This window comes from Drosophila elegans, unplaced genomic scaffold (genome assembly GCF_018152505.1).
Source record: "Drosophila elegans isolate 14027-0461.03 unplaced genomic scaffold, ASM1815250v1 contig_183, whole genome shotgun sequence".
NCBI lineage: Eukaryota > Metazoa > Arthropoda > Insecta > Diptera > Drosophilidae > Drosophila > Drosophila elegans.
In genome coordinates this window covers 7,230,251-7,241,445 of record NW_024545550.1, presented here as the reverse complement: position 1 = coordinate 7,241,445, position 11,195 = coordinate 7,230,251, and the positions used below count along the sequence as shown (strand labels likewise).

Below are 11,195 nucleotides of genomic sequence, written 5' to 3'. Positions count from 1 at the left end.
AATATATTTTTTTAATATTTCAGCATACATTTTATTTTTGTTTACAAATTCAAATCAGTGGTAGCAGTAAAATGTTTTACATATATGTATGTATTCGAATTTATAGAAATCAGTCCACTGAGATGGGAACAGGGCATATCGCAGTCGTGTCACTTGAAACACCGACTGCTCTTCAGTGGTTAAGAAAACTTCAAACTAAATCAATTCTTGTCGATGTTTTGCGAGCGGTTGGTGCCTGCATACCCTACCGACCGGCTTTTAAGACACTTGTTTTAAATGTTATGTTTAGTGATCTTTGGTTGATTTATTTTTTAATGATTCGCAGTGTTATTTTAATTGTCTTTAAACAATTCGTTAAAATTCAAGATATTGGTACAATTAAAATCTAAAATTATAATCATTAAAATAAATTATTATCATTAAAAAAATGTGGATTTTTATATTTGTTCCATTTACATTTTCAAAAATATAAAAAGTATTTTATTATTTATTACTTGTTTAAAGACAATTAAAATAACACTGCGAATCATTAAAAAATAAATCAACCAAAGATCACTAAACATAACATTTAAAACAAGTGTCCTAAAAGCCGGTCGGTAGGGTATGCAGGCACCAACCGCTCGCAAAACATCGACAAGAATTGATTTAGTTTGAAGTTTTCTTAACCACTGAAGAGCAGTCGGTGTTTCAAGTGACACGACTGCGATATGCCCTGTTCCCATCTCAGTGGACTGATTTCTATAAATTCGAATACATACATATATGTAAAACATTTTACTGCTACCACTGATTTGAATTTGTAAACAAAAATAAAATGTATGCTGAAATATTAAAAAAATATATTGTTACATATAATATTAATATTTATATCATAACCCAATAGTAAATACGCCCATATTCTTAGGGTACCAAGTTTGAAAAGTGGCAAAAGACAAAATATTCTTGATGCGCCGAAATGAAATAAACGCACACATGCTCCCGTGTATGAGAATGCATGATCACGCATACATACAAAGACGAATTCAAGCGCAGGACAGCCTTCTTCAAAAAGCGCCTCTCTGCGACTGAACGACTGAACTCGTGCAATGAGTGCGCGAGCATAAAAATGAGAATAAGAATGAGAGAGTAAAAAACCCGAACGCACACGAAGTGCATGGACCTGCTGCTGTGAGAGCGGTGGACCTTCCGCGGTCCGTTTTTTTGTGTCCAAATGCGTCGTATGAAATGACCAGTCTATATGTTGTATGGTTAGTGATGAAAGGGACTTCGTTTGCACTCGGTCCCCTTCGTTTGCTCTGTCCAGCTTTCTCTCTTTGTTTCTCCCGCCTCTCAGAAGGACTGCAATTTGAGGCACACAACGGCATGGCTCACCTACGCCCCTTTGGTTACGCCCCCGCGCGTTAATTAAATATCGCACATACGCAGCGTTAACACTTCCATCGGACTTTCAGTTGGTAGGGCTCTTGACTTGGCTTTGGCTTTAGCTTCGGTCGCATTTCATGGCTTAATACCTCGATTCGCTGCGGAATGCTCGCCGTATTGTAATGTAATGTATGTACGTCCTTGAAAGCACACTTAAAGCACCACCACTGCCACCAGCCCACGCGGTTGCATCCTTCAGTGCTGCTCTTTTATTGCATCCTGCAGTGAGACAAAAATAATCTAGAAATTTGAGCGATATTTATTATTGAAAACAAAAAAATTTACAAGTTAGTAAAATGAATTGTGTAATATAAACATAAACATGTTATTGTTATGCTTTCTTTAATATTTCTATTCGAGGGACATCAAAAGATCAGTGTAAAATACATCTGTGGCAATTGTTTTAAAACTACCTTTAAAGTAAATGTTTTATAAGAACTTGGTATGCCGTTTTTTTTAAATTTAAAATATAATAACGTTTATAAAATTAAAATCTGCTGATGGTTAAGCTACTTAAATCCAAATGCCCCCTAATACTGGTATATAAATTATATATAAAATGGGAATTAATTAATAAACACCATTCTTGCATACTAAGTTCAGGTATTTTGGACTTTTAAAAAATATAAGCAACAAGCATATCGACTGACAGATAAAACCCAAATATGAAATTTAATATCTAAGAAACAATCGGTGGCGTAAGGTTCTTATATTCATTGGGGTACAAAGAGTTCGTTAACGACTTCTTTTATAACATTCCTCAACATTTGGAGCTTAAAGTTCAAAAGGATAGATACATTATTAAAAGAACAGCTTGTTTTTCCGTGTAGGTATCCGTTTCCACGACCGCATACGTGCCATTTGACAATGTTGCAGGCGAGCGGCGGATAATGAAATCCGCAATTGATGCTTGGTCACGAACGGAAAAAGGATTTGGGACTTTTATGGACTTGTAGGACAGCTCTTATTGCGTATTTTGTGATGCCCAAGTCAAAGTAAGCGATATGGTTTGTTTCTTCGCCCTGGTAGCTTTCACTTACTTGTTATTTGACCAGGCCAAGTGCTCGAGTTTAATAGTATATATGCATTTCTATATGTTCATAATAATCCCCCTTTTAAATCTGTATACTTTTTGGATATTTGCCAATGTCTGAACATTTTTAGCCAAATCGAAATACGTGCATGGCGTAATTTCGAGCCAAAATATTGTTTATTTCTCTATCATTTGCCGCCGCTGCAGTTTTCTTGCCAGCTTTTTGCCCCTTTCATTGTTTTGCTTTCCGCCAAAATATTTCCATCTCGCAAAATGCATTACACAATGTTTGAAATGGAAATGATCTGATGAAATGGCAAATTTCTTGACTGATTGTAAGTAGAATATTATGAAGTGGTTAATTTCACGGTTTTGAGGGTTTTACGATTTTAATAATGTTCTTACATAGAGTAGATTCATTCAAAAAGTAAATGTTTCGATTATTTAATAGGCATGAAATTTATTTGGCTATTTAATTTAATTTCGTATTTTCCCAATATGATATCATAATTACTTGGTGGGAAAGTCATTTATTTTGAGTCTAATATTAAAATGTAGAAATTAAAGTAATAGACCACTTAGTTTATTGAGGTATCTCAAGTTTTAAGGGTATTTTTTTTGAGAAGTGATTTTGAAACTATAATTTTATAAATGCGGTTTATTTAAAATATTAATTTTGATTAAAAATATTATTATGCATACATGAATGATTTGCTCTTTAGAATCTTAAAGTAGCATTTACACATACTCATGAAATCAATCATCAAGGTTATGGTGTTTGTATTTCATCACTTTTGTTGCAAGGGGTGCGCTTTTTTCAAGGTCATTTGCTGCTTTAATTTATGCAGGGGCGACTGTTGCAGATAAATTTATGTGGGCTTCCGGGGATATACGTTATTAAAATATGCGTGACAACCGAAAATAGCTGACCCACAAAACCAGTGAGCTACTTTTTCCTGCTGGGCGATGCTACTACACCCCATTTTCTACCTCATTCCCCTTAATTTGGCCCGCTGTCTAGTCTCATTTTTTGGCCATCAGAGGTCCGAGCAACAATTACCCGCAGACACAACAGCCATGATGGGCGGGTGGGCCAACCATCCACCCACTTGATTCACCCACCCCTCACACCACCTCCTGCCCCGCCCACTGTCCGCCCCTTTTTGTGAATGGCACCGGAAGATTCGAATTCTGCGCAGAATCCTCTCTATCGATTAACTCACAAGGCAGACAGCTCTCTCTGGAAAAACTTGGGATAGGACATGGGGATGGGTTTCTAGATGGGATGGAGGTTTTTGGGATGGAAATGTGTGATGTGTGATGCGGATGTGAAATCAACTGCGTAGTAGTCAAAAGTCAAGTTGTGGGGGCGCCTTGGGGGGTGTGGCACCTGCTGCTGTGAGAGGGATAATGTTCGAGATCTTAAATGCGCAATTTAGTTTGGGGTATGTGAGATGTGCCGAAGTGTAGGTCAGTTTGCACACTTTCTCTCTCTGAGCCCATCCTCTGGCTGCCTCTCACTTCCCACCCCTTTTCCACCCCTTTTCCACCTCTTTTCCACCCCTTTCCATCGGATTTCGTTCGCTGAATTATAATCGAAAATTGCATGCGAAAGTTTTATCCTTGGCACCAAAATAGTGCATTGCCCCCACTTTTTTCAACGCTGTCAAAGAATGCAAGTGACGCGAACTATAAATGGTTAAGTAAGGGATGAGGGGAATTGAATTTAAATAATCCTAAGCATTTAACTAATTTTAAATTTTTAAAATTCCATTAAGTGTATGAATAAAACAATATTTTGATACATTAATTTGTTGTTAATTATCATGAACTGGCTCCAAAGTCAAATCAAATATATATATAGATATATATATATATATATATATATATATATATATATATATCTTTACCAATTTTGAGGTTTTGGTTTGAATAGGTTTTTCTTAAATTAATTTGAAAACTGATGACTGAATTGATTAAATTATGTTTGAGAACTAAATAACTTTATCTGTTTCAAGCTGAGTTGGCGTTGAATTTATAGCATTTAAAAGGTGGTTTTATTTATGGGTTTTTCTAAAACTATTTGTTTAATTGGATTACGTAAAAGCACATCTCTTTTGTTAAGGTTTCTGCTTAACTTGCCTTTCTCTATCACAGATCATATTATATAACTTTCAATATTTAAATAACTTTATCTGTATCAGGCAGAGCGGGCTTTGAAGTCATAGCATTGACAAGCTGGATAAGGTAGCAATTCACACTTTTATAAGCCTTTGAAACAAATCCTAAGTTCCCATAGTCAACTCAAATCAACTCATCGTTGGTCCGCTGGGAACCAAGATCCTGATACCGAAGTATTCTTTCGAAATTAGACGATATGGTGGTTGTGAGGGGAATGTACGAGATCACGGAGCTGGCGGTGGGTTGCGTTGGATGCGTGGGTCTCTTCATGGCCGGCTGCAATGCCCTGCCCATGCAGTACGTCCCTGATCTTTCGGCTGCACTGTTTGTCCTGTCGACGGTGTTTCTGCTGCACCATCTGAGGGTGGTGATCATGCCACCGCTGCAGGAGCTCTGGCGCCTGCTGCTGGAACTGGTGGGTTTCTATTTCTGCACTCAGATCCTCGTGGTGCTCGTGTGGCAGCAGTTTCACACCCTGGCGGATAAGCTGCGGGATGCGGCACTTGATACTCGGATGGCCATGGACCTGCTGGAACGTCATCCCAAGGTCTTTATGTTTATGCGCCACGATTTCTGCTACTTTGGAAAGCTTTTGGTGTCCTTGCTGTGCACCTACAAAGCCGTGTCGGTCACTCGTGCCTTGGATTATGCCCTCCCACATCGCCGGACTTATAGATATTATGAGGATCAAGCCGCATATGACGACTGCGGTGATAGTTGGTAGTTGATAGTTCCACCAGAAGAGTAACCTTCAAAGAGGATTAATCAAGTAACTCAGTTCAATCACCCATTTTTTTATGCTCCAACCATGGAGTCCAATACACGTATTATGAAGGTGAACGGCAGCCCGGGTTCAGTGCACCCAAATCGAAGGCTGGATACAAAAGCAGTTAACGCTTTAAAACATATTTGCATGCTTGAGAGAGCAGCGCCAGCACGTACCCAAAATACGCAACTAGGTTTTTAATTTTGGCGCCTCATTAATCGATAATCGATTAGCGGTTGATCGAGAGAAATAAATATCGCTTGTTTACCATCTCTAGCAGAAGAGAAGATCGCGAAGAAGAAGAACATTAAGATCGGACACAAACAATAAAGAAATTAAACAATTTGCCGTAACTTAACTGTTTTCCTCGGTTTAAGGGAGTCTAGCTGAAAAGAGGCAAGAGGAAAAGAGATGGCTTTCCTTTGCCCCGTGCGCATGCGGCGCGACAAAAAGAAAGGTAAGTTACTCTAATGCGGAAGAAGCAGCATAGAAAACGAAAGACTTTGATCACGAACTTGTTGCTTAGGTGCACTGAGAGAAAGTCCGTGGGAAAAGGTGATTTTGGTTCAAATGCTTTTGTTTTAATTTAATAATAATTAAAAACTCTTATCCAAAAATCTTTTAGAGCCAGTATAATGTTTTTATTAAATGTATGTTATATTGCATATTTTTGTTTAATTGCTTTCAAGATTCTTAAAAAAATGTACACTAAAAAAAATGTTTATAAATTAAATTATTATTAATTATTCACCTTTATTTCAGCCACAAATGCCAGCATTGAAAGGGATTTGCCAGTTGTGGGAGGACTAGGCATGGGCCGTATAACAGGTTCCTCCAGCATTGAAACTCTGGTGCGGGTGGGCATCGAAAAGGAACACGGGCTAAGGTATAATTATATCAAGATTTCCCCTAAAATGTGTCTTTATTTAATTATATTATTATCCAGTCCCGACTCCAAAATGGTTGTGCTGCATGACTTCACTCCCTGCGTTGATGATGAACTGGAGGTGAAGCGGGGCCAGCTGGTCAACATCCTGTACAGGGAAAACGACTGGGTCTATGTGATTGGCCAGGACTCGCGACAGGAGGGTTTCATACCCTTCTCTTATTGTGCTCCCTGCAACACCCAGTTGGCGGATTTGGCTGTCAAAAAGAAACTGCCAAGGGATCAGTGTCCTGAGCAGCCAATCGACGAGAATCTGCCACTCCTGGGCGCGGAAAACAAACTGGATGTGCTCTGCGATGAAACTTTAAATCCCGGTTCAGCCAAGAGTATGGAGAACATTCTGCTGGTGGAACCAGAGTGCACACCCTTCGTCAAAGAACCCTCCGGACGTTGCATCGTTTTGTACACCTTTATAGCCCGTGATGAGAATGATTTGTCCGTGGAACGGGGCGAATTTGTGACCGTGCTGAATCGCGAGGATCCTGATTGGTTTTGGATCATGCGCAGCGATGGCCAGGAGGGATTCGTGCCGGCCAGCTTTATTTATCCGGCAGACAGCGTGCGAGTTTTGCAGCAGCAGAAAGCCACTCTGAATGCCATGGAGACCATTCTGCAGCAGGGCCAGCCAGGTCAGCAGAGCCAACAGCAACAGCAGCAGCAACTGGGATTGGGTACGGATGATCTGCGCTACCATGGCACGGAGCTGGTGATGCTGTACGATTACAAAGCGCAGGCTCCAGATGATCTATACCTTTCCGTTCGGCGAGGAGACTGGATTTACGCCGATCTGACCAATCAGACTGTTGACGGCTGGCTTTGGGCTTATGCACCCAAAACCCGCAAATACGGATTTATTCCGAAAGCCTACGCCAGACCGCCTGCCATGACAAGTCTCTGAAATTTTGATTCACTTACATTATTATTATAGGTTTTACTTTACACTTACGAATATTGTTTTTAAGTCATCTATCCATACAATACCATCATATCACATATGATTTTGATTGGATAATAAATTGTGCCTTAGATTTATTTTGTATGTGAGCTTGCATAACACTTTGTATACACTTAATCTAATTAATTCATCCTTAACTGTAGTTTGCCCATAAGCGAATATCAAAAATATTTACTATTGTATTCCATTCAGAACCAGCTTGGGCAGCACTTGCTAGCATCTAGGTCTATATATGAATACTAAAGCACTGACGGGGCGTCGAGCCCCTCGATATGCACTTGGTTTGGATTATTGGATTGGATATGGATGCGTTCCACGAGCGGTGCAAGTGCGTAGGGTTATGCTCAGCATAATGTAGTACGCACAGGCACATCCAACTTGGATTTTTTTTAGGATTCCAACTGGATTCGACGAGGGTCTACTTAAGTCCCAGACTGTCATTGGCCGAAGAGCAGTGCGAGCAATTGAGGTCCAAGTTTCTGTTAGAAAAATTAGTTATAGTAATAAATTAAAGATCTTTAAAAAGATATATTCAACCCACTTCATAGCCTCCCTGAGCTGCTCCTTTTCGTTCATCTCCTCGCGCAGCTTCTGTTGCAAACTGAGAATGAGATCGTTTTTGTTTTGTATCTGCAGCTTCAGATGAACGATCGTCTCCTCCTGGGCCTCGAAAATGGCCTGAAAGAAATATTATAAATATGATGGATATAAATATTATTAGAAATTTGTATTACCCGACACTCCTCCATGGACTCGGAGTACGAGGGCGGCTCGTCTAGGCAAAAAAACTCCCTCACCAGCTTGCACTTGCGCAGCTCCTCTTTGGCCATTACCGAGTTGACAAAGATCTGCAGGCCCTGCACTCGATTGTCCAGAAAGACGGCATTGAAGTTGTCCCCGAAGAGCTTTTTGCGCGGCAGCATAAGCGTGAGATTGGGAAAACTTTGCTTCAGCTTGCCATTCAGCCGCACAAAGTCGGTATATCGTCGCATCACCAGCCAGCAGTCGTTGGTCTCCGGATTCTCGACGCGTAGCTTGTAGACTGTGAAGCGTGCTCGTTCCTCCATCACCTCGTAGCCAATGATGGGCACTCGGAGCACGGCATTGGGATCCACGGGAGGAACCACCGCCGATCCCGAGGAGAGGGTCATCTGGCTGGCGAACATAGAGTTGGAGCCGGTGTGGCGGGAGCTGGTTTGGCTGTAGCCCAGGCTGCACTCGCTCATGCGACGCGGAGCTCTAGTGCTGGGTGGTTCCAAGTCCACAGATGCATGTCCTCCAGTCTGGTGGCCATAGGAAGATTGGGTCAGATCCCGATGGGAACGAGCACCACCAAGCATTTCACTTCTGTTTACAGGCGGTTGTTCGTAGCTATGCGAGCTGATTCGCTGCAGACACACCTCTGATTTGGCGTTGGCCACTGTCAACGGAGCACCCGAGTTGCTGGCCAGGACTACACTGACATCCCCCTCCGATTTGCTGCGCAACAGGCTGTTGTTGTTGTTGTTTTGGTATTTCCTCCCTTGTCGCAGGTCGGGATTCGAGTGGCACTTGCGACCGAGCAGCTTCTTTTGCTGGAACAGCTTCAATCCGCTGGTGGCTTTGGAGTTTCCACTCTTGAGCAGAGACTTCTTGGGTGACGTTGTTGCTGTGCTGGCTTTCTTGAAGAGATTTGCTGGCGAAGTTCTTACAGGTGCTAAATGGTTGTTGTTATTGGTATTGCCGTAGCCACTGCCGTTATCTCTTTTCCTTAAAGCACGCAGTGACATTGCTTTGTTTCGCTGATCTTTTTGTTTGCTACATGACTTTTTAAATTACCATAAAGAAATAGCTCTTTTGTTGTTTTTCTTTTCTAGTGTGGCCGCATTTGCGGAAGAGAAATTCTGACCTAATTGTGGTAGTGTTGGTTAGGACTGCATTGATAGCGCTGCCAATCGATAACACATGGCGGCAAACAGCTGGGTGCCTATCGGAAATGGAGCATGTGGTAAATATTATTGTTATTTTTTGGATATGTTTTACATTATCCTATTTTCCGTAGAACAACGAAACCAGCGAGCTTATACAGAAGCTCGTGAGTCTGAGTGTTAAAGAAAATGAAGAGGAAATCACCGGCTTACTTAAAAACCTACGTCTTTTGCTCACGAGAGGCAGTGAAAATCAGGAGGCATTGGCCAGAAATGTGCAGTTCTCGAGTTTTCTAGATGCGGTGGCTTTTAATCCTTCGATGCGCACAGAGCATCGGATCATACACAATCTATCACTTCAGGTGCTGGCAAATAGTGTGGTTAATAATGAGGTAACCCAAACCCTCACCTGGAATCAACATGGTTTGAAGATCTGCGAACAAGCCTATGCCTCTCCTTTGGGCAGCTCCAATAATGTGCTCCTGATGATCATGTACAACATATTTCTCAGTGGTCGGAGCCTCATTCCCGACCTGGTGGCGCTCCAAACTTGCCTCAGGCTTTGGCGATCTTTAAACGAAGCCCAGTGTACCTACAACTTTGAGTATCTGCACTTCTTTCTGGAGCACTTCATTGTGCAGAACGGTCGTGCCTGCGTGGTTAGTTACCAGAAACTGGAGACTGAAGATCGGGTTGCCTTCCTGGACTATGTGGCCCACTATCTAAGGGAAAATAGCCCCAATGGCGAGGTGACCCTCTTCCTGCTACAACACTTTGCCAAGGAGTTCCGCTTGAAATCCGATTGTCTTTTACGGGAAACTCTTAGTCTAAAACATGAGCTCCATCCGCGCGAAGTTCACACTCTACTGCGCATCATTGCCAGCGCCAGTGGCTCCGAGAAGTATGCCAATGTCTACGCCACGGATCAGTCGCTTTTCATCAACGTTAGCAGCCTCCTGAGATGCGTGGTGTCGGCGGGCAAGGAACCGGATGGAGGCGGCCTCGACAAGCCCATGACCAGACTGGAGGAGGTGGCCCTAACTTCAGGCATTGATGCAGAATATGAGAAGAAGGTCTCCTACGAACTGAAGACGCTCTTGGTGCGCTGCTCGGCCAATCTGCTGTACGATAATAAAGCAAACAAAGGTTACTGCCTGGACACACAACTACTGCCCACTCTACTCGAATGCACCAACATGGATGCCCGAAATCCATGTAAGATTTCGCTTCTATAATTTGAAACCCATCACTTATGCACCTCTTCCCTTAGTAATGCGTGAGTGGAGCATCCTGGCCATTCGGAATGCCTGCATCAACTGCCCGGAGGCGCAACAGGTGATTGCTGGCCTAACCATGCAGGGCTCGGCGCCCAACGACATCCTCACCGAACTCAACCTGGACATGGGAGCACTGCGCATCTCACCCAGCCAATAAACAGCATACATCTACCCGCAAACGAGGCACGACCACTGGCTGGTCAACAAGTGGCTAGATGTTCTTCGCACCACGTCATCCGCCGCCCAGTCGTTGCCCCTTTTTTCGGGCTTTACGATGCGCTAATGCTTTGCCAACAGATAGCCAACGGCATTCATAAACGCGATGTCAAACGCTTAATGGCAGAGAGAGCGCGGTGGAACGTGGCTAGCGTGGCTAGCGAAGATATAAAAATAGCTGCCCATGTACCATGCTCTGTGTACCATTAAAAAAGAGATGCCTAAATCCATCTAAATTCTAAATTTGTGCGCACACTGCCGCGAAGAAGCATCGGCGGTGGAGTAGAGTTCATGTTTATGGCGCAATTAAGCAACGATGACGTCTGCTCGAGTAATTCCTTCGTAGACTTGCTGCAGGTGGCAGCTCCACCCTGCCGAAAACCCCCGTTCCCCATTCGATTCCTTCGCTCCCAGCGGCGTATGTAGAACGATTTTATGTTTATGCTGGCTAACAATGGCTGCCTTTGTTTTAGCTCGCCGCGCTCCCCAAAA

The 11,195-nt window shown here is 42.5% G+C and overlaps 4 protein-coding genes across 4 annotated transcripts; 3 read left to right on the top strand and 1 right to left on the bottom strand.

Moving 5' to 3' along the window:
- Positions 1 to 4,687: 4,687 nt before the first annotated feature.
- Positions 4,688 to 5,755, top strand: LOC108144527. Its single transcript, XM_041707730.1, has 2 exons — positions 4,688 to 4,702; positions 4,755 to 5,755. Exon 2 carries the CDS (start codon positions 4,833 to 4,835, stop codon positions 5,358 to 5,360), a length of 528 nt encoding a protein of 175 aa, XP_041563664.1. The 5' UTR covers positions 4,688 to 4,702; positions 4,755 to 4,832; the 3' UTR covers positions 5,361 to 5,755.
- LOC108144526 (SH3 domain-containing protein Dlish) lies at positions 5,399 to 7,580 on the top strand. The gene is made up of 3 exons (XM_017269475.2): positions 5,399 to 5,859; positions 6,165 to 6,288; positions 6,349 to 7,580. Exons 1-3 carry the CDS (start codon positions 5,814 to 5,816, stop codon positions 7,244 to 7,246), a joined length of 1,068 nt encoding a protein of 355 aa, XP_017124964.1. The 5' UTR covers positions 5,399 to 5,813; the 3' UTR covers positions 7,247 to 7,580.
- On the bottom strand, positions 7,347 to 9,167 carry LOC108144525. Its single transcript, XM_017269474.2, has 3 exons — positions 8,038 to 9,167; positions 7,845 to 7,981; positions 7,347 to 7,782 (listed from the first exon to the last, which is right to left on the bottom strand). The coding sequence occupies exons 1-3, from the start codon at positions 9,070 to 9,072 to the stop codon at positions 7,722 to 7,724; spliced, it is 1,233 nt and encodes a 410-aa protein (XP_017124963.1). The 5' UTR covers positions 9,073 to 9,167; the 3' UTR covers positions 7,347 to 7,721.
- Positions 9,168 to 9,214: 47 nt separating this feature from the next.
- On the top strand, positions 9,215 to 10,933 carry LOC108144524 (ataxin-10). The gene is made up of 3 exons (XM_017269473.2): positions 9,215 to 9,290; positions 9,345 to 10,425; positions 10,481 to 10,933. The coding sequence occupies exons 1-3, from the start codon at positions 9,279 to 9,281 to the stop codon at positions 10,642 to 10,644; spliced, it is 1,257 nt and encodes a 418-aa protein (XP_017124962.1). The 5' UTR covers positions 9,215 to 9,278; the 3' UTR covers positions 10,645 to 10,933.
- Positions 10,934 to 11,195: the final 262 nt, after the last annotated feature.